Source organism: Pseudorasbora parva, chromosome 3, assembly GCF_024679245.1.
Source record: "Pseudorasbora parva isolate DD20220531a chromosome 3, ASM2467924v1, whole genome shotgun sequence".
NCBI classification, from domain to species: domain Eukaryota; kingdom Metazoa; phylum Chordata; class Actinopteri; order Cypriniformes; family Gobionidae; genus Pseudorasbora; species Pseudorasbora parva.
The window spans coordinates 11091565-11115451 of record NC_090174.1 but is presented as its reverse complement, the minus strand read 5'-3'; the positions used below and the strand labels follow the sequence as shown (position 1 = coordinate 11115451).

General features: G+C 36.7%; 2 protein-coding genes across 6 annotated transcripts in view; both read left to right on the top strand.

Moving 5' to 3' along the window:
• The window catches only part of rasa4 (RAS p21 protein activator 4), a 62782-nt gene extending 60532 nt beyond the window's left edge, over window positions 1-2250 (top strand). For all 3 annotated transcript variants that reach the window (XM_067437794.1, XM_067437793.1, XM_067437792.1), the window contains one exon: window positions 27-2250. In XM_067437794.1, coding sequence (XP_067293895.1) covers window positions 27-154 — 128 coding nt within the window. In that variant the 3' untranslated portion in view covers window positions 155-2250. The remainder of the gene's footprint in view (window positions 1-26) is intronic.
• A 792-nt stretch (window positions 2251-3042) lies between these two features.
• clip2 (CAP-GLY domain containing linker protein 2) overlaps window positions 3043-23887 on the top strand; it is a 63241-nt gene continuing 42396 nt past the window's right edge. For 2 of the 3 annotated variants that reach the window (XM_067437789.1, XM_067437788.1), the window contains exons 1-2: window positions 3043-3402; window positions 4022-4257. In XM_067437789.1, the coding sequence (XP_067293890.1) occupies window positions 4143-4257 (115 nt within the window). In that variant the 5' untranslated portion in view covers window positions 3043-3402; window positions 4022-4142. The remainder of the gene's footprint in view (window positions 3403-4021; window positions 4258-23887) is intronic. The other variant, XM_067437790.1, reaches the window with a different exon arrangement.

Below are 23887 nucleotides of genomic sequence, written 5' to 3'. Positions count from 1 at the left end.
AATACCTGACTCTTTTGATCTTACAGACCAGAAGAAAGCAGATGGACTATCAAAACTCTTCAGTATTCTCCAAGACCTACATGATGCACATGCCGCGGTGGAGGAAGAGGAAAGACTGAAGAATAAAAACGTTTTCTTGGAATTGCAAACGTAAACAAAAGGCTTTAGTTTGTAACTTTTGTTTGCATTTCATAATTCACAGTGTTATTCAGTCACTGAGCTCATAAAGGCAGGATTCAGAGCCTGCTATTATTTGACACGCAGACAAGAAATCTAAAAGATACCGTAAGTTGTATTAGTTCACGCATTCTTGAACTTTTGAACCGATTTTTGGAGCCTAGTTGGTTATTTAGAGGGCTGTGATCACAAACCCTTTATTAAGGATAGTCGTGGTGTGTTTGGTATTGAGGTAAGATGAAGTGAAGCATAGTTTGAACTTACTGTAATGATTCCAGTAGGTTGGTAACTCAGTAACGGTGTCTTGTTGGCATTCTGCAGGTTTAACATGCATTCAGGCATGGTTTGTTTTCACTTTGACAATTTTCCATTTGAATGGAATTAATCACCATTCTTCTTTCATTTAATGTGCTTTTGACTTTAAAAAGCTCTGTGGATATGCATGTCAGCTCTTCCTTTGTACAATTTTTACAATAAATCAGTTTTATTAAAATGTTTATATAGGTATTTGTTTTTCATTCTTTTTTTTATTCTGTTGTGGAGGATTAGTTTCTTGGATCTTAATCCCATACAATGCTGCCATTCCTGCTGTCTCAATGCCTTGTCTGTATCATGTCATGTTTTGGATGTATTGTTGTTATGTCTTTTTATGATAAGTACCCTAAACACGCATGCATTGTGCATTTCACAAAAACAGTGTATTGCTTTTTTTCTTGAAAAGATAGTGATAGTATATCTCCACTAGGTGGCAATACAGTGTTACTTATTCGAAAGCTGAATTCCCTCGGTCACAGTGTAGCATAGCTTGTAAATACAAGACAATTTAAATACAATTTATACCGGTCTACGATTATCATTCTTCTCTATTGGATGTGTTTAAAATTCTTCACCAGCCGTATTTAATTAGGCTATCTTTTAGTAAATATTAAGTGCACTACGCAAATCTCTAGCAAACACAATGCATTAATGTAACTGTAAAAGACTTTAATTGTTTGATTTACTATCAACTATGTAGTGTCACATATTGCAACTACATTCACAATGTTTAAAATGACAACTCTTCATTCACCTTCATGTTGAAACCTGTATGATTTTCTTTTTTGGACGGAAAACATAAGCTGATATTGTTCATGCTGCCCAGCTGCATAAAGCCAAATGATAACGGTGTTAATAAATGTACGTCTTGCACATTCTGCAAAATATCTCGTGTGTTCCATGGAAGAAAGTGTAGTTTATGGCTTTGGAAATACAGCTGGGGAGGAATTGTCTTATTTTATGCTATATGAAAAATGATTTTATATAATCACTGCGCATATGACCAATTCAGGTGACAGTATTTGGTCAATGTAAAATATCAGTTGAGCATTATTTACTAAAACATTTGGACCACTTTATTATTGATCCACGTGTGCATTAATTTATTATTCATTTCTCATTCTTGTTATTAGTTTGAGATTGATGTTTTGAGTATTTTCCATTTGCAGCTTATACAGAGTCTGTTAAAGTGGTGCCTTATGTTTACAAGAAAGAATGTGCTTCCTGTTTTCCCTTCAATAGTCGTTTGAAACATGACCAGCACGCTCTGTTATTTTCTCTTTCTCTCTCCACCTCTTTCAGTCTGTTTTCCTCTCCCTGCATTTTCTTTTGATGGAAACACATTATTGTGTTTCACTCCCTTCTGTAGTATTAAAGGCAGACACTATTATTTCACTGTTTCGAGGATTTTTGTTTTGTTTTGTTCTTTGGTAGTAGGCCTACAGCTGAGCTCTGTGTTCTGTTGTGTATTAGGGATGATGCTTATTTTGAAATGGGAATATAGCATGCAATAATTTTTGATTATGAGGAATTCAATAACCAACCAGCTGGTGATTTATTTTTTCCTCCTGGAAAGGTAGTTGGTTTTACTATAAATGGCTGGATGTTCATCTAATTCAATAAGGCTCTACTTTTCTGACCTTTTCTTCACTTATTTTAAAGCCAATTAAGCATGTTTTATTTTTCTCATGATCAATAACATGTTTGTGGAAGTGTGTTCAAGCAGCAATCAATAAAATCTGCCTGAAAATTTAAACATCTTTCTCCTTTCTCTCTGTTCTTTGGTGAATTGCTTTTGTAGATAAAAGCGTTTGCTAAATTCATAAATGCAAATGTATGAAATGCATTTAAATTATTAATATATTATATTAATATCCTGAAAACCTTAATAAATCGGTTTTATAATAGTTTTAATGTTAATAATTGTTTCACACAAATAGCCTAGGCTACTGTAGCTATTTAAATTAGACTTTTTCGTTTCAGGGTTGCAAAAACTTCAATGATTTAAAACAATTATATAAAAACAATAATAAAACAGCACATGTAAATGTAATAGGCATATGTAATGTATGTTTTTAAAAGTCCTTAAAATCTCAATATTTTGTGTCCGTGTGTTGTGGAATAAACGTCTTTATTTGTTAATTTAATTCATGACCGGAAATGCAAAAATTCCACAGCAGCTGGACCAGCTGGACTTGTTTTTTTTTTTTAGTTTCCGGAATTTGTTGCAGCCAAGACTCAAAATAAAACATGCTGACAACAACTTAAATAAAATTTACATTAAACAACACTAAATAATTTACATTTATTTAGATTTTTGTTCGCCGTAATAAAAACAAATACATTTTTCTATCTTACCTATATATTTATTTAAATAAAAAAGCAGCCAAGTCGTAAAAATACATCGCTGCTGCTATTTATTTGGCTAAAATAACTTTTCACTCATCACTCGAATTCGCAAAAGATGTCCGAAAAGACCGGCATTGTTCAACCAATTCAATGAAAAGAGTCGACTCAATAGAACGATTCGCGAATCGGACATCTCTAAACGGCCCCCCTGCCTGAGGGCTTTTACCCCTCCTTCTTAATGACCCTCATCTATTCAAGAACCATTTGCTCACTACTGACACACTTTCAGGACATTTTTTGGCGTTTGTGTAAAGAGCTTTCCTAAAATGTGCCGGTGTCTGTGAACATCGCATCCTATCCCACTCCCGCTGCCAGCTTTAGCTCAGCATCCATATTTTTCGCATCCGTGTGGGAGAGAGAGAGAGAGAGAGAGCGAGCGAAGGGAGTGGCAGACGCTGACAAATCTCATGCCGGGAAGCCGACTGAGCCATCCCTGCACAGATCATCTAAAGTTCGCCGGCTCAGACTTCTTTTGAATTCACAGGATTTGGACTTCATAAGGTAATAGTGCAGTTTGTGAACGCGGGTCTCGTTTGTGTTGCTTGACAGGGGCGTGTGAAGACGGTCGCGAGCACGCCGCAGTGAAGAGCCAAAACAATAGAGCAGCAGAATATACGGCGCAGAATTGAGCCAGCACACTAAACTTCCGCTTCGTTTAGGATACATTATACGGTTTATGTTGCATTAACCTCTCTTTTAAAGTGGAATTCACGTACTGAGTTTATAACGGAGCTAATTCGGGCTTTGGATGGTAGCTGTGGTGACAGCATGTCGAAACTGCCGACCTCAGTGGATAATGGGTTTCATTTCACAGATATGCTAGAATGACCTTGCTATTCTACTGATTTATCAATCAGGAAATGTTGCATTAGCTAAAACCACTTATTCACAGCCAGTCTGTGTCGATTACATTGTTACAGCTTCATTCAAACAATACAATTTTATTTTTGTGTCCTCCTTTGCCCTGAAGCCTCATATTATTGATGCTGTGGCTGCTGTTAATGAACTGACATGGGCCATGCAAGGCCATTCATTTAGCAAATTGCACCCAGTCAATAGGATTTGTGTATTGGCCTTAGCCTCACTGTTTGTGTTAAATGCTCATAATGGTTGTCTTTAGTCCCACAGGTAGAATGGAGAGGGATATCCGCCATCCTCACATTTAGTGCCTCCATAAAAAACAAAACAAAAACAACAACCCTTAATAAGCTGCGAAACTTGAAGTTTCTCCAGTGGACATAATGAACATGCTGAAGTCCAGTGGCTTGAAGATCCCTGGCAGGGGTCCTAAACACTCCAGTCCAGTGGGACGAACAACTGCTGGCCCATCAACCAGTCCTGCAGCTCAAAAAGACAGTAAGTCAGCTTCTTCTGTTCCTCGCTTGCCTCCAGACCCAGTACAAGCAATGTGTCTCATCATATTACCCGTCACTATAGGACCAGACCGAATCTGCAGTCATTTCTGCACCAGTGTTATTTTAGTATTATTTATATACTATTATATTATGTTTTCATATTTTAAATTGATTTATTTTTATTTTCATTGTAATTTTAGATGTATATTTTTATTTTAAAGCTTTAATTGATTTAATTTCACCTTTAACGTTCATAATTATTTGCCAAGGCCACATTTCTAAAGTTGATTTTTTTAATGTAAGTTTATTCTAATATTTATATTTAATTTTATGTATGTTCAATAACATACATAAAATTAAATATAAATATTAGAATAAACTTACATTAAAAAAAATCAACTTTAGAAATGTGGCCTTGGCAAATAATTTTAGTTAATAACAACACTGTTCTTCACTGATTATTTTTTTGTTGGGTGGGGGTGGGGAGAGAATTCATTAAACAAAGCTAAGAAAACCTGCCAATAATAAACAATCCTTAATAATTCATGAATTTATTGAAGCTAGTGAATTTCTGCAGATATCTGTGTCACTTTCTGATCTCTGAATTTTGCATTGTTACCATTAATACTATGTTTATGTGAAATGCCATGGTATATGAGCAAGAGTATCATTTACTACAATGGTTGATATCAAAATACCATTGTTTTACCATCTGATACCATCACTATACCATAGAACCGCCACAAGTACCGTCAGTGGATTTGCAGTGATGTGAATGAAATTTTGATTAGTGTTATTTTTTGCCTTAAATAGAACTAGAGAAGCTGTAGTTCATGTTTGCTACTGTCTACACTACCATACAACATTTTGGGGACAGTAAGATTTGTATTTTTTTGACAGTAAGCTAAAAAACAAAAGAAAATTCTAATAATGCAGTTTTTTTTTAACTTGCTATTCATCAAAGAAGTCTAAAAAATGTTTTGTAGTTTTCACACACTGTATAAGCAGCACACCTAATTTCAACATTGATAATAAGAAATGTTTCTTGAGCATCAAATCATCATATTAGAATGATTTCTGAAGGATCATGAAACACTGAAGACTGGAGTAATGATGCTGAAAATTCAGCTTTGCCATCACTTAAAATATAAATAGAAAACAGTTCTTTTAAACTGTAATAATATTTCAAGGTGTTACTATTTTGACTTTATTTTTGATTAAATAAATGCAGCTGAATGAGCATAAGACATTCTCTTTTTTCAAAACTAGAGCTGTATCGGCCAATTTTCTGATGAATTTAAAACTCCGGGCTGTAGCATGAAAAAGGCTAATATATAACAAACCGATGGTTTATTAATTAAAGTTAGGGTTAGTTCACACAATTTAATTTGTCATTAAAGGGTTAGTTCTCCCAAAAATGAAAATTAGATGTTTATCTGCTTACCCCCAGTGCATCCAACATGTAGGTGTGTGTTTGTTTCTTCAGTACAACACAAATGAAGATTTTTAACTTCAACCGTTGCTGTGTGCCAGTCATATAATCATGTGAATGGGTAAGGTTCTATGAGAGCAAAACATACAAACAAAAAAACATGCTTAGACAACGAGCACAAAAACCCTGCTGCTCCTGATGACACATTGATTTAATAGGACACAAACCGATCGTTTTTTTATGTTATTGTTTTACCTCATATCCCGACGAGTCTCATCAAGTTTTCCCAACGTCTATTACTTCCGTCTGAGGAGGTCAAACGGACGCGATCATATATATATATATATATATATATAAACCTCATTAGGGCCTGTGCGGATCAGTCGAATGAGGAATCTACATGGTATACATCTATGATCGCGTCCGTTTGACCTCATCAGACGAAAGCTGTTTGCTCTCAAAGAACCTTACCCATTCACATGATTATATGACTGGCACACAGCAACGGTTGGAGTTAAAGATCTTAATTTGTGTTCTACTGAAGAAACAAAGACATCTACATGTTGGATGCACTGGGGGTAAGCAGATAAACATTTAATTTTCATTTTTGGTTGAACTAACCCTTTAATAACTCACCCTGATGTCGTTCCAAAACTGTAAGACATTACCTTAAGAAATTGTTGATGAGACCACTCATTGGCAGCAACGCATTGATACTTTCAAGGCCCAGTAGTAAAGGTAGTAAAGACATCAATAAAATAATCAGTGTTAAATTGTAACCAGCATTAGCTTAATGTTATGAAGCGACAAAAAAACACTGTTATTTTTTGGTACTGTTGTTTGGTACAACAGTACAACAACAGGAGGTGTTTTTCTGGATCTAGTCCAGTTGTGTTTGATGGCTAACTCAATGGCCTTCAACATTTGATCCCATTCACTTATATGGTTTATTCCTCAGTAACCTAGATATTTGTTTGTAAAGATTATTATTATTTAAAGATTATTGTTATGACATTGCTACAAATGCTGTTGAATTAAGTATTTTATCTTTTTACACTATATATATATGTATGTATGTATGTATGTATGTATGTATGTATGTATGTATGTATGTATGTATGTATGTGTATATATATATATATATATATATTATTATTTTGCAATACTACATATTCTTGCACTAGCTATATCACACATCCACCTTTGTAACTAACATTTATTTTGAATAGATTTTCTTGATTCATGTTTATTTTATTGCAGAAGGCAATGAGAACATCAAGATGCAAAAATAAATAATAAAAGAAAGATGCAAATTAAATAAACTGCTTAAAAATTTCCAGGTAAAGTATAGGTATGCCTAAAAGCAGCATCCATGTATAAGAAATGGAATAATCACACAAAAAATGAAACTGCATATTCTTCACTGTATGAGATACTCCACTGATTCTTATGTTAGGCTAGTAATGCAGATGTTACATTCACCTAAGACATAACCACTAGGGCTGTGTATTGCCAAGAATCTGGCGATACGTTACGTATCACGATGCATGGGTTACGATACGATATATTTCGATACTGTAAGAAAAAATTATATATATTAATACAGTAACATTTGTATCACTATTTTGTGCAATCTAAGTAAAGGGAAATAGTAAAGTGACTGCAGGATTCTTTATGTGTACATGTTTTAAAGGTTCAAAGTATAGAAGTTTTTCCTACATAAACTATTTAGCAATAGAAAGTGCATAGTTAATTCATTCCATATCTGAATGACTCTGTTTTATATTTAATACTGTAAAGCTGTTTTCTTTTACGCAGTCTATTGTATAAAGTGCCATTTCAAGTAGACTACTGAACTGCAGAGCTGGTGGATCATATCCACATCGCTGTGATCAGATGCTTTCGTTCTGCTGCCACCGCTGTCAGTTTTGGTGTGTGTTTATTTTGTTACTGAGAGGAAAAAGTGCTGTACATATTCTATAGAAACGCTTCTCAGCTGCGCGGATGATGTCGGCATGTTAAGCGAGCTCTCCGATTTATATATTTTCCGAGTACTGGATTTTAACTTGGCCTATTTTGCAAACAAAATGACTTGTCGATTTCCTTAGTGGCTTGTTTGTAGCTGAAGCCAAAATGAGTCCACACTTTGTAAACCGCAGGAGCAGAATTCTATCGTCTTGTAAGGTTTGCTAATGCTAATGCACACACACACATTCACCGTGTGCTTCTCTGTCTCCGCGTCAGATACGTTCTGAGATAACACAGCCATCTAGCAGTTGGGTTGTATACAGTCTGTGGTTTAATTCGAACACAAAGCCAAGAATCTTGGATGTAAATAAAAAAAAAAAAAAAAAAAAAAAAAAAAAATATATATATATATATATATATATATATATATATATAGATACAGTGTTTATCGCCAAACAAAATATCACGATACTCATGTGTATCGATATTTTCTTACACCCCTAATAACCACCAGTTTATGTGGAACTTGTGTGTTTTTGACACTTTAAAATAAATGCAACACGACGTAAAAGATTCAGTTTAGTACACGCGATGTGACAGCTGGCTTCTGTATGTGCACTAGGTGTGTGGGCTCCTAACACCATTTTAAGCTGGCATGGCGCACAGAAGCGTCTCAGTTCAGAAGCGGTTGAAATTTCAATAAACAAGTATATGTTTTGAACTAATAATTTGTGGAGATTTGCCAGAAGAATCAGCCATGATGAACAGCCGATTTGTACGAAGACATCTGATGACCAAACTGCAATGGAATTCGCAAATAGAAAAATCAAGCAAGCCCAGAGCTTGTGCTCAGATTGCGTGTTACCATAGCGGGCGTACCATAAGATGAGCTTGAACCGTACTCAGACCACCTCCCAATATGGTCTCGGCTCGGTTCGCTTTAAAGGGGTCTGAGATCGTTTGGAGTGTTCACATATGGGTCAAAAATCACAAAAACCGCATGTGACAGTGTGAAAATTGTGAAAACATCCTAATTTATGGGATAAATTTCATTTTTGGGTGAACTATCCCTTAAATGGCAAAATTTCAAATAAGAGCACAATTGACAAATATCGGTATTGGAATGTTAAAAAAACAAATCCTGTTGTGCATCTCTGCTCTAAACTATTAAAACATTATAACCTCAAACTTTTGAAAAGTAGTGTAGCACAATTTGATTAATCTTCAAGTATAGATGTGAGCTTTATACCAAACAGTAGACCATTTGAGAAGATCAGTGGGTGCAGATGATCCTTGACAGTTTGGTCTAAGTTGTGGTTTATTGTGATTAATGTGGTTAATTATCTTTCGAGTCTGATGACAGGCACTGACATTGGTGACACAGACATTCGTTACATAAATTACAGTGAGCTAATCCCTGCCTCAGTGACGTGGCTGACCTCGCATCCAGCCACAACGAGACCAGACCATGTATTTACATTAGTTTGTGTCACCCAGAAGGGTGTCATGGTTCAAGCAGACTGTGGAATGCTTTGTTCGTAAAACACACACATACAGGAAGTGCAGTGAAAATCAGTTGTGCTGCTGCTCAAATTATTCATCACACGCGTGATTCCTAAAGGCAAGTTTACGAAGCCATTTCACACAAAACTCTAATTTATTTAAGTCTTTCTATATCAGCGTTTTAATTTTCTTCAGTCTGTAACGGCATGTGCTGTACGTTTAACAAAGCCAGCTCATGATATTTATAACTGTGAAGGTGAAATGTGGTAACCTGTCTTTTTTTTGGTTTAAATTCATACCACGGTAATAACGTGTAGTGTCAAGTGGTCTAAATCTACCCGTTTGTCATACGAGCGTAATGGCTGTTCTCACTCAAAGAGACCAAAGAAGAAGAGTGTGTGCTAGTGACAAAAATGTGACTTCAGGAATGCAAAGTATTTCAGGCTCAGCTAATACTTTTTTTTTTTTAGCAAGGTTTCATAAAAACACTTCCATGCAGACATTTTTGACCATCTGTATCCCTTCAGGGTTTCTGCAGGTCTTAAAAAGGTCTTAAATCAAAGAGGAGGCTCTGATTTAAAATCTTAAATAAAAGCTTGCCTTCATAGGTTTTTCTGATACAAATGAGAAATTGTTTCCAATACAAATATCTAAACTTCTTTAAATCTGAATGCATTTACTTAAGATACAAATGCTTAAAATTATGTCTTGAAAAATGTTAACACAATTGAGTTTATGCTAAGTGAGTTAATTAATTGTGTTTCTCCTTTGACATTTACAATCAGGAACATAGTGACATAGTTTTCCCTTTAATTTATTCCTTATATTTTCTTTAATTGGTCTTTATAGGGTCTTACATCTTCATAAAGCCCGCAGAAACCCTTTGCTTTGTATGTGTGTTTAACTTGAATCCGTTATTACTTAACTTGACTTCCATGATTGTGGACTTGAATGAAAGGTCCTGACCTGCATTTTTATCATCATAAATGAGGAGAGGCTGCTAAAGAGCAAAACGTCCCATATCACCGTGATGGAACAGATTATTAAACACATGGGTGGTTGATATTTAGTCAGATATTGTCAGTCGTCTAGCCATCTTTGTAATGGCTAGATGACTGTAATAGTAATCGGCTATTTTCTACACTGGCTTTGAGGCTCACTCAAAAATGCTGGGTTTTGATGGGCATGCCCAAGTGGAGACATGGAAGTAAACGCCCACGGCTAGGATTGGATAAGATTTGCATATTTAATGAGCTTCCTCTCCTGTCATGTATATGCCTCTGTCAGTTCAGTTCACATGAGGGAGGGGTTATTTTGAAAGTGGCAACTGGAATGATTCAACTACATCTTTATCAAACAAACGCAAATATTTATTTCTCATCCAACCACGATTTGATTGGACTATTATTTTTGAATTGCATAGCACGCAGGATCGTTTGACATAAGCGCGAACACTTCACATGTCAAGTCAAGAGAGAGAGAATAGCAGAACACGAAAAGGAATATTACGAGATTCATCGGCCTGACTACGGGCTTATGCTATGGTAGCCCGTCTGGAAAACACACAGCCCCAGGAGGTTGGGCTTTGCGGGCCCTGGCCCATACATGTCTGAGTCCAGCGTGCTAAAGGTATGTTCTGTTAGACATGTACACATAAGCAAAATGATCTATAACAATGCAATACTATTACATATAAAAACATGTTTTACTCACATTAGTGTGTTGCACGATTCCTTCTGTCGGATCCAATAAAGAAGAATAGCATTGTGAGATTTGTTTACAAATGATCCCGCGGTAAAATTAAGCGAACACCATGTCTTCCCCACATCAGCTGGAACTTCATTAAAGGGGTCATAAAATGTACATGCACTTTTACAAGTTGATTATACAGCAATGTGTGTTGGTAGTGACTGTACACAACCATCCTATAATGATACAAATCCATCAAGTGTTTTTTTTTTAAATCTCCTTATATGTTTTCACCTGTCTGAAATCAAGCCATTCGATGTGTGACATCACACGATCGGACACCCCTCCCACGACTGTTGATTGACAGCAGCGTTTCGGCTCAAACCCGCCATGAGCGTGTGCAAGCTGTCCGCCATTGTGGATATGTTCTTGGGTGTAACAATGAACACAGCAGTCATTTTGATGTTGATTTATCTGATATATCGAATTGATACGGTTGAACTTACACAGATGTGTCCTGAGACTCGCATTGTCAAACTTTCTCCTGTTGTCTAAGCAACGCTTCACAGTCAAAGCCCCCACAGAACAGAGGGGCGGGGAAAGCAAAGCTCATTAGCATAAAAGGCACATGCACAGACGCACAAACGGCTTGCTGAAAAGAGCTGTTTTTCACCAAGTTAAATGAGTGATTTCTTAGAATACTAAGTAGAATTTTTAATTAAAGAATATTACAAAGTTTTAATTTAGACACTAAATAATCATATTAACTTGTACAAAAATGGCATTATATGACTCCTTTAAAAATAAAGTTCAACCACACATTGCTAATATTAGGATCCGAAGGAAGCTTATGCAGCGACTGTGTTCTTCCACAACCAGGAATAGCGCAATATCTTGCTATCTTCTTTGGCATGTTCATTGCTGCTGGCTAGCATGATCCGATGAGTCGGTGGGTGGGGCTACTGAACTACGCGTGCTTATTATAGGTGGTGTTTTGTCAGTCGATGACGTCAAGTTGCGCACACAATCGTTTTCTGTGCATGGTGTCTAAAAGCTTTTCTTTGACTAACAAGGACGTTTTCAGCTCTGAAACTTACAGGATAATCATATAATACCATGACCTTTAATATATCAACGGCTCAAGGGAAAGTTGATTTCTCAGTTCATCACCCTTTTTAAATGATTGTGTGGTATTTTAGGCTAATTGTTTGAAGTCAAAGTATTTTAACTGTTGGTGAGAGATTTTCCTGCATTTTTATTGAGAATTTTGCAGGGTTTTACAACCAGAAATGGTTTATCACTATTTTGTCTGTCATGGCAAATAATGTTGCACCAATGTTCTCGAACTGAGTTTATTATGTATACCAAGTTATTACAAAAATGGTATCCAACATACATCCACTGGGCAATATACCACATTTAAAAATAAATAGAAATAAATCATTTCACACCACATTTTGATGTTTAGTTTGAGCACTAATTTTGTATACTGTGCTAATGCATTAACCTGTTAATAATAGAAACATCCTTTAAGTGGTTAATTTAAAAAATTTTTTTTTTATCTATGACTCTGGTCTTGTAAAATGGCATGTTATCCGCCCACAGACTGTGGCTCTGTACACTCCCCAAACTAGAGTTTCCCTGAAGATTTCTTACATATGCAGTCCAGGCACAGGAAATGAGTAGCATATTGATTCAGACACAAACGTCACGTAGCTTTCAAGATGTTTTAGGCCAAAGAATTGTTTTATATGAAATCTTTATAAATGCTTTCAGTAGCAGTTTTGCATTTTAAATGGTGCCTCAAGGTTTCTTTAATCTATAGTTTCTCTCAGTTTATCTCAGCCTCAGACGAACCACCACTGGATCATTTATACACTGTCTGATGGATCATATAGACTGAAATGGAAGGAACTGGTGAATCTGCAAGTTCCAATCTGATTACTAATGAAAATTACACCAGAAAAAGGTACATTTGGACAAAATGATCTGAATTAGGCTGATTTTTCCCAGATATCATCCAGAGTCATCTCGTCATTTGAGGCATTAATTGCTGCTCATTGCCTGTGCAAATTTGTGTGTGTGTTTATCTTAACATCTACAAAAAGAAAGCTTTCTCCTCATCTTAGATGCTTGACCTAACAGATGAGAATCAAAGAAGCAATGTGCTGATATTGCTTATGTAGACAAATTTCCTTGTTCAAATTCCTCCTCCAATACGATGCATTTTTAAATGGACTTTGCAGTCATCTAACTGAGGGATAAAATTGATAGAACAAGAAAAACAATCATTGCATAGTTCAGCCTTCAATTGATAGAACAAGAAAAACAATCATTGCATAGTTCAGCCTTCAGTTCATAATTTTTCATTTGACATCAGTGTTCATACTGGCAAATCTGTCAATATAACATTATGTAAAAAGATAAAAGAATAATTGGTCATTTCACATCATTCAGAGGGTACCTTTCTGTCATGGGCAGTTTGTTGCCATAACACACAAAGTGCACCAGACTATAGTGTTACCGTTTCAAGTAAAATAGCAAAAACACGTTTTTAACCTGTTTTATGAACATTCCCCTTGTCTGTCATTGGTTGATCAAACAAGTAGTTCCGCACTAAATTCAAACCATTGCTTGGGTCAGTGTTGCTTTGTTTGGCTGGTTGGATGCTCAAGTATAAGCAGAGCTGTGTTATGCTTCTTCTTTTTTTCCAGGAAAAAAGGTCTGTGAAAAAGTTATACACATGAATCCAAGTTTTTTGTTATCAGGAGATACATTTCCATTTTGAACTGAGAAAAAGAGGGAGTGTTTGAGGTGGAGGAGTTATCAGGACACCACAAAGAGCTTCTGAGATAGAAGTTTGTGTGTGTGTGTGTGTGTGTGTGTGTGTGCGTGCAGGGGGCGGTTAAAGGCTGAGCTGGGGTCATTGTGTTAGCTTGTGCTGCTGAATGGTGGGATTGAGATGGTGGGAGGAGGAGTGCAGGCACAATAGTGAAGTGAGGCTTGTGTTCTTTTTCCTGCATCACTCCTTTTCCTTTTTTTCCCCCTCGCTGATCTACCGTTACCGTAGCAACGTAGCCACATGGGCAAGCAATGCACCAGAGCTACTGCTCAAGCCCCGCAAAAGGGCCGGATTTCCTGAATGGGCCTAGTTTTCCCTAACCTAGCGTAGTGCTAGTGTACTCCTATTTTGAGTCCCGGCACATGCACAGACACACTCCTTCCGCTTATGTTTCACTGCACTGTGCTGAGTGTGCATTACTGCTGCGCTAATGTGTAATGGACGTTTTGGATTGTAATGGGTCATCAGCTATTGAAACAATGGACTAGCGCATGCAAAAACTCTAGTGTAATACTTTAAATAGTTTAAATACAGCTCTGGAAAACATTTAGACCACTGCAAAATGAGCAGTTTCTTTGGATTTACTATTTATATGTATGTGTTAGAGTAAACTGAATACGTTTTTATATATATATATATATATATATATATATATATATATATATATATATATATATATATATATATATATATATATATATATATATATATATATATATATATTTTTTTTTTTTTTTTGACTTAAGACTAGTCTAAGCAGTTTATGCAACCGGCCAATGGCGCACAAATTCAAGCAGCTAGGCTTTCTTTGATGGCTTGTGACGTTCCATCTTTGTCTTGATCTCATTCCAGGGATTTTAAGTGGGGTTCAGGTCTGGCATTTGGGCTGGCCATAACAGGGTAATAACAATCTGGTTGTCCTCCATCCACACCTTGATTGGCCTGGTTGTGTGGCATGGAACATTGTCCTGTGGGAAAAAAACAACTCCTCAAGAGTTGGCGAACATTGTCAGAGCAGAAGAAAGCAAGTGTTCTTCACTCGCTGAAGTTGAACTGGAATGATCTGGAAATTAAATACTTTGCAATCAGGGCTTGATATTCACATCTGCCAACCCGCCAAATGCAAGCTTATTTCAGCAAGGGCGTGTAACGCAGTCACTATGGTGGGTGGAATTTTATATACTATAAACTTTTTTCAGTTGTAGTCTTTTTAAAAGGTATAGATTTATATAGATTTTTTGATACTAAAATATCTTCCAATAATAATTTTCTGCAGAATAGATGCACGATTCCAGCAAACCCTCCTCCCCTCACTAACTTGTTTTTAATGTTATTTTTATTTGCTAATTTGCTCCGGATGAATATTGATAGCATTAACGATAGGGCTAGGATTTCGGCATGGTGTTGCGCCTATTGCCCATTATTTTACTCATTCCCTGCAGATTTTGTGTTCACACCCAAAGTGGGCATACATAAAGCCACCTCTCAGTACAAAATTTAGCCAATCACACTGAAAACTTGGGAATCACAAGGAATCGGCCCCACGTAACGATATTATTGCATTTTGCTGTGTATTGCATTAGCAAATTAATAAGGCTATTATAAATAATTTTACGTTCGCTTTAGAATTCTCATTTATTTTCCCAAATCTTCATTTACGTCTCTTATTCCCCTGTGAAAGACATAAATTATGATTTGGGAAAATAAATAAGAGATTTCATATCCAGTAGAATAAAATGGAGTAAGCCTATTGTTAAATTAGTGGAAAATCGGGTGACCAGATTGCAAAGACGCAAAGTTTAACTTTGCCTCGCCTCACAAAGTCTACGTCTCGTTCGCATAAATGTTATGTTTCCATGGTTGCAAGGTAATTGTGAACCTATTATTTAATTTGTAAATTAAGTTTTAATTTAAAACTTACCACCAGTGCTTCTCAGCCACCAAAATGGTGCGGTTGTCACATTCACCGGCCCAGACCTACACCACCGCAGTGGTAAAAAACTGTCACCTTCATAGTCCTTGTAGTACCTATTTGGACTAGTCTGATTAAACCCAGCCTGATCTGCCGGCGATTTGATTTCGCCTTGCAGCTCAGGCTGGAAACCTGTGCATTTATTTCTACTGCTTTGGTCACACTTTTGCGGGAACCAATCACAGACTGGCTTATCCACCTGGCGCGCTATTGCATGTTTAACACGATGATGGATAGAGAAGGATGGATTGATGCCTGTTGATCATGCCTTTTGTGGTCTGATTGGTTGAAGGACTATCCAATTGCGTAGAGTCATTTGAATTATGCTTGTTGATCACTCCTCTTGTGCAGTAGAAAATACACAGCAGATTCCCAAGACCAATGTTCAATCTTAAAAGATTGAGCTTGGTCCGGTGATAGCCAGACAATATTCAGACAGTATACAATTTTGGGAAAAGAAATTTACTTTTTTGCTGCGTCCAAATTCGCATACTATCCATACTAAATAGCATTTGAAAATAGAATTAGTATGTCCCACATCATAGTATGTTGAAAAGAGTTTAGAGGGTATCCATCGACGTCAATTTCCCGCCGGAACACACCCCCTCAGCCGGGGCTGAGTGGCAGAAGAGCTGCTGCGTGACTAGATTTTATAGGGGAAATCACGAGTAGAGCAAACGATTATCAGTTTAAACTGATAGGGCTCGGTTGGGCTCGATAGTGTTCCTTACAAGTTACCACAGATTCAGTGATCCAAGGATAATGACATGCAGCCAGGAATCGTGTTTTCCTGACATTTTATGAGCCTGATTTTGACATTTATAATATTTATAACTGTCAGTCATAACATTTTTCGAGTGAATCCCGCATGCAGATGGGTCAGTGTAATGAAGCATGTATGTGGCCGCTTGTCACGAATGGAAAACAATCCCTTTTGTCCTTTATAATCACTAGAAGCTGTTACTCATTCATTAAAGGAAATCTCACAAAGTTCCGCAGTGAAGCTGGTATATAATGAATCTCTTATCACAATGTCTGCACTTACAGAGGATTGACATGCGTGTTAACTGAACTCAGCACCTGGACAAACACTCAAGCGGGGAGTGGATTCCAAGTTCAACACTTGTGATTGGCCAACTGCTTTGTAGAAATCTACAAACATGTCTGTGATTGGCTACATTACTCACCGAGGCGAAAACACGTTGGAAATGTAATCATTTGACGAGTGCAAATACTACACTGAAGTTTGATAAACGCAACTTAATTCTTCAGTTTAATCTTTAAGGCACATAACTCTTCCTGTAGAGATAGCAATACAGAATACACATTCTCCTTTTTTTTGCCAAATAAATGAAAAGCATGTCAATGTCAATGTCTTCTCTCGCTGTATCAAAATATCACCTTCTTTAGAGATGGTCAAGTTCAGTTTGTGCATGATTAGGCTATGATATAACAATTTTTTAATACTGTATCCTAAATTGTGGATAATTAATATATCATGCTGAAGTACATTTCTGGATTAAAAGAAAAAAACAACAACCAGAAACGTACAGAACGGAAACCCGTGAGCCTAAAACCGTGATATGAACCGAACCGTGGGTTTAGTGAACCGTGCCGCCCCTAATATGCTCCTAAAACACAATCATCCGTTGCAGTTTTCATCCATTTTATTTATTGTTTTTGGTACTTATTTAAATGCATTTTTTTAAACAAACTTTATTAATAATTACTTTATCAACAACAGACTTATTCTTTAGAAATTAAAGTTTATTGAGCTTTGAAAAGGTGTACCTGTATTTTTATGCCATTATCATTATTTTAGATAAAACTGGTCTCAGAACGACAATATTATCGTTTATCGCGATAATTTATTGGCCAATTTATCGTCCAGCAAAATTTGTTATCGTGACAAGCCTATCCTAGACAAGCAGTTATGGGCAGCTTTTCCCTCCAAAAGCAGAAGCAGCAAGTTGGCTGTGGTTTGAGTGAGAAATTACACGCTATTATGAAGTCCGTCTCAAGCTCGGAATAGCGATGTCCATGGAATCCGTGGTCAAGCCTCCCCCTAACCCTCCTCGGGAGCCTGGCCTGGTTTTTGTGTGCTTTCGCTGCATTCACGCTGTAAACCAATGCTGCCTCTCAGTCTTTTTGCCACTCAGTGAGGCGTAACCGCAGTCGCTCAAGCTAACGGTGACGTCACGTGCCTTCCCTCTATTCCAAAGGCAGAAAGTCAGGCAAAATCATGCCAAACTGCCTGAGCACCAGGAATTGTGGTAGCGAGTTGTAAACAAATCATGGCGAACCATACGGGGCTTATGCTCAATTATTTCCATCGCCAAAGGTGCTTACGCCTTGCTTATTTGAGGGAAAAAGAGGATAAAAAACTGTGCATAAGGCAAGATAAGCTCTTATACCTTTTATTTTGTTCTTTATGTATTTGACATTAATTTATTCTTGCACTCAATGGACTGGAAACAAGCTAAGGCTAGAAAGCTACTGATAATGCATAACATTTGCTAATATATAACTGAAGAGCATACCTTATTTTAATAAACAAGTTGGTTTTTAATGTACGACTTCCATAAACACTGCATCCATAGGGGCTGTCATTGTTGTTTTGCGGGCTATGTGACGTCAGAACTACAGAGTACATCGATCTAGTACGAGTTCACGGGTGGGGAGTCGTGGGTTTGACTGCCATTCCAGTGCACTTTCACCGGTTGAAGGTTGTAAAATCACAGGTTAGGGGTTGCCTTGAAGGGGCTTGAGTGATCAATTATCAGTATTTAACCTGACCAAAAAATATTTATTCAGTGTTATCCACATTATATTCCACCTGCAGCAGCACTGTGAACTTATGTAATGATACACTTAGCCCTTAACTTTTAAATGCATCATTATATTTAAACTGCAAACACATAAGGAGAGTCTCTGCATGAAAGACCCATGACTGGCAGGTCAATGTGCTACTATCTACATTTCTCTCTGATACGGTAGAAAATGTAACTGAATGTGAGGGATTTTAACTGTGACGATGATTGACAGGGCAGTTCAAACTGTGACTGGATGCACTTAACAAAGTGACTGTTAAAGTCCATTATAGATGATGTAGTAGTATGCCGCAAAGCATCTATACTATTTTGCTACACACTCAAAAGTATGCACTTTTTCTTCACTAAAACACAGTACATAATTTTAGGTTGTAGTATAAGTAGGCGAATTGGGACACGGGGTTAGTTTGTTTCTCATCGTTTCCTTGGTTGTCATGGTTGCTAAGCAAGGTTATTATAGTTTTGCTTTTTGAAATTAGTTTTTATTTTATTATCGTTTTCAATTTTGCTACAAATTTCAGTTTAGTTTTAGTTAGTTTTACAAATGGTTTTGCTAGTTTTAGTTTAGTTTTTATTTTGCAAATACATTTCTATTTAGTTTTTATTTATTTAGTTTCAGTTTTAGTTTTAGTAATTATAGTTTAGCAGAGTTACCATAATGAAGTGTAGAGACCAAATCAAGGTTTTTAATTTCAGCAAAGTTTAATGTTTGCACAGATTAGAGTTTAATCTTACTAAACATCCTTAAGTGAAATCACTTGATCAGGGAGGGAAATTAACTTTTTTTGCCCACTAGCCAGTAGCCACAGTGGCTGGTGGATGTCCAATTTTACCAGCCACTTATATTTTTTACCAGCCGCTTTTTCCAGAATTCAAATTTAAAAGAAAGTGCATTAGCATGGTATGGGGTGAATTTGGGTTGATTGGGACATTTTCGACACACTCGACAAAGGTGCATTATTGTTATCATTCTTTGACAAAGCTGTCCAATCCGTTACAATGAATGTTTTAAGTAGTAACCAGTAAAAATATGCTTTACAATTCACCCACCACTGTGGCTGGTATACACACCAAAGTCACCCTCCACTTTGAAAAAGTACCCGCCATTGGCTGCTAATTTAACAAGCATTATTGTTTAAACCCAGGAAGGTCTTACAAAACATGCATAAAGTTGGGTCTTCACCTTTGAGCAAAAAAGCTTGAGTCAAACTATGACCTATACAAACAACGATCTGGAGATTAAAAAAGAAATAAATTATATTTTGATATTAAAAAATTATATTTGATATTTTTGACAGATCCTCTGAGTATTAGCCATCTTAAAGAACAAAATAAATGCAAAGTAAAATATAAAAGTAAAAATTATAAATTCCAGACAAACTCATTCATAACAAAGATGAAATATTGTTAAACAATTAAAAGCTTATTTTAATTTCTTCAGTAGTACAATGTAGGCTAGCAGTGTAAGAACACACCTAAAGTAATCTGAATACAGCCGACACACACTTTGTTGTAGGGATGCACCGAAATGAAATTCTTGGCCGAAGCCGAAACCGAATAATAATGAAATGCTTGGCCGAAGACCGAAGGCCGAATACCGAACGCGGTGTTTCGCATTTTTTCCATTTATTTGGCAATTTTTTTTTACCATTACAATAATTAAATAGTAAAAATTTGCTTTTTACTATTTTGTGTTGCTTTTCAGAGAAATAAATCAAATAACAAAAATACAATTTCAAAATATTTATTTAACACTGATTTTTTTTTAACATTCCAGCAGATATTATACAAACTAAGCACAACATAACTTAAAATAAATAATTAGTAAAATAAAAAATATATTTTTATTTGGCCATCTTAGAAGCCCCCCTTCTTGAATAGCCTATGTTAGGCCTATAACTGAATGCTGAAAGAATGTAACTCTGTATGTCTACAACAACTAATGTGCATTGAATAGTGCAAAAAATGTGGATGAACCCACAACAAATAAATAACTGTCTTAGACATAAGCCTACTTAGCCTACTTCTTCAGGAAAAGTAGCAGGTTCTTCTTTATGAAAAGTAGCTTCTCTGCTTTCTCACATGAAAGTCGGTTCCTCTTCTCATCGATGACATGAGCACTAAATTTCAGCACTAAACAGTGCTTCCACACTGCTGACATGTTTGCTGCATAAAGCACGCAGCTCTCACTCTACGTGGGTTACTTTTTGATCGCGTCATTAAAAACGTCATTGTTCGGCCAAAATTATTCGGCCTTTTTACTTATTCGGCCGAATGCCGAAAGTGCTTTTTTTGGCTATTTTCGGCCGAATAATTTCGGTTGCCGAATATTCGGTGCATCCCTACTTTGTTGTGCTCTGTGTGTGTGTGTGTGCGCGCGCGCGCGCGCGTGTGTGTGTGTGTGTGTGTGTGTGTGTGTGTGTGTGTGTGTGTGTGTGTGTTGTGCTATAATTGTAAAGGGGGCCAATGTCTTCACTTATCTAGTAAAATATTATGATAACTGACTAATAAGGACATTTGACTGGTCCTCACTAGTTAAAAAGGCATATAAATCGGCCAAAACATGTTTTTATTTAAATCTATTGTTTTGCACGTTCTTGGGATGGGTAGGTTTAGGGATAGGGGTTGGGTTAGGGGATATAAAATATCATTAACCTGATATAAAATCAATGGAAGTCTATGCAATGTCCTCACTTATATAGTGAAACAAACGTGTGTGTGTGTGTGTGTATCCTGGTATTCCCTACTTTGTGGGGAAATGTCTCCACCACACAGATAATAATATAATATAATGTAAATGATTATGATAACACCTTTGAGCCTGTCAATATTATGCAAACATAAAATCTCAAACGCACAGTAGGCTAGTACTTGCTATAGTTGCTGACTTTTGCGCCTGCGTCTCTCGTCGCGTAAGAAACGGCATTCTAAAACAGTGAGCTAAAGTTAAAAGAAGTTCAACGTGCATCTCATTACCTTGTGTTATTTCCCATTTCACTGCCACAGACGCATTGATTCTTTGTGAACTGCCGTTTAACGATGTGTTGCCTGTCTGCACGCGTCCGTCACAGGACAGCGGTTAATCTCCTCCTCAGATCACTTCACGAGCAGTAGCACAATACAGACACTCCCTCAACCGCCACAGTCAGATTTTCCGCCACATTAAAGAGAGCTTATTATTAACGAAAACGAATATTTATTTTTGCTAATTATTATTTTATTTCAGTTAGTTTTTTAGTAAGAGTAGTTAGTTTCGTTTAGTTTTAGTTTTTTATTTATTCAGATTTTTTAATTTTATTTCAGTTTACGAAAATGTTTTTTGACCAATAGTTTTAGTCTTTGTTTCAGTTTTCGTTTACGAAAATAACCTTGTTGCTAAGTATGTTTTTGTTGGTTGTTATGGTTACTCATTGTTTCAATGATTAACACACACCTGGGGCCTGTACCATGATGGTAGTTAAACAAACTCGGGGTAATAGGATTAGTCTCGAGATCTATCCAGACTTTGTTGGTACCATGATGCTGATCATCAGTTTTATGTGTCAACTCAGGCTTTGATCCTTAGTTCAGGAGTTTAGCTGTGACATCAGCAGTGAACAGCCAATCACATGCTGTGGATCAGTGGAACTGAGATTCTTTTCTGTCTTCTGCAGAATATTACATGATTGAAAAATATTAAGAATTTAAACAAATTTACACAGCAAGAAGAGCTGTCTATGAAAGAGGACAACTTGAAGAAAAAATATTGTACATCAATGCAAGTAAAAGTTATGAAGTTAGTTTATTTTTTATTTCTTAGAGAGAATTGAACATTTAAGCTCATAAAAAGCTTATTTATTGATTTTAAAGCTTATTTGTATGACTTTATATAGGCTATTTATATAAATTTTAACAAAGTGCCTATTAATGATTGATTTACTAAAATGATAAATGTGTAATTGATAAAGGGTATAATAATAATGTAAACGATATCTAAATCATTCAAAATTATTATTATTATAAATAAGCATTGTTAAAAGCCAGACGCTTTAGTCTTTAAAAACCATATGCTATGTCGTGACCTTTTAATTTGGAGTAGAAAAAGGGGGAGTGACTTTATTGCATCAGAGGTGTGTGCTCACAGCTGATTGGTTTCAGTTTAAGATCTCTTATCCAGAACATAACCTGCTCTGGAGCAGGTTAGCCATGGAGCGCAAGTTACTATGGCGATGAACACACACAAAAAACAACAACAAGAAAAGCCAAACCACTTTAATGGTACCTAAAACCCAGAATTGGCGCAAACTAAGCTTAAATATATTTGGCTAGCCAGCTAAACCGCTTACATGGTATAGGCCTGCTCCTTGTTTTCATCATTAGTTTGCGTTGAGTTGTTAATAGTGTCACTTGTTTTGCTCCCATGATCATCTTTGTGGATTCTTAGGGTGCGTTCACACTTGTCATGTTTGGTTCGATTAAAACGAACCCTGGTGCGGTTGCTCGGTTAGTGCGGTTCATTTGAACATATGTGAACGCTGCCATCCGAACCCTGGTGCGCACCAAACCAGCGGACCGAGGCCGCTAAAAAGATGGGTCTCGGTCCGCTTCCAAACGATCTCTGGTGCGGTTCGATTGATATATGAACGCAACACGGACCAAAGACATGTAAACGGACCAAAAACCGGACGTATAATGTCACAAGATGCCACGCATAATGCAGCTGATTTGACGACGCGGAAAGATCGGTGTACGTTATCCAAAATGAGTAACTTTAACATTAGAGGGCAAACGTAGAGCAACGAGGAAGAGCCTCATCAATATTTGGTCTGACGAGCATGTTTCGAAAATGCTAGAAAAAACACACAAAAAGCATACCTGGCTCTTCTCATCAAAGTTCCTGTGTTGCCCATTATTAGTACAGACGACAGAACGGCCGTCTCTTTTGCACAACGGAGGAAATCCTGCTGCTGTTTTGAATGTTTTGAACATTTTATGAGCTCTTCATGAGTTCTCAGCGGGTAAAAATAATGCCACATGTACACGCATAAAATGATCGCGTTTAATCCGGCACACAGCGTTGTTTTGAACATTTCATGAGCTCTTCATGAGTTCTCTGGTAAAAAATAATGCCATATGTACACGCATAAAATGCCCGCGCGTGTAATCCGCACACAGCATTGTTTTGCATGTTCGGTAAACGAGCTCCTACGTCATATAAACCGACCAATCAGGTTGTGACCGTCTCCCTATGCCTTTGGTTCAGTAACTTTAGGTTCGCTGTTAAAAATGCCCGTGTGAACGCTAAGCGGACCAGGACTATTATGTTTGTTTTTGTTTTTTGGTCCGGACCAAACTAACCAAACGAACCGAACTACAAGTGTGAATGCACCCTCAAATTATCTTCTTTGTTTTGTT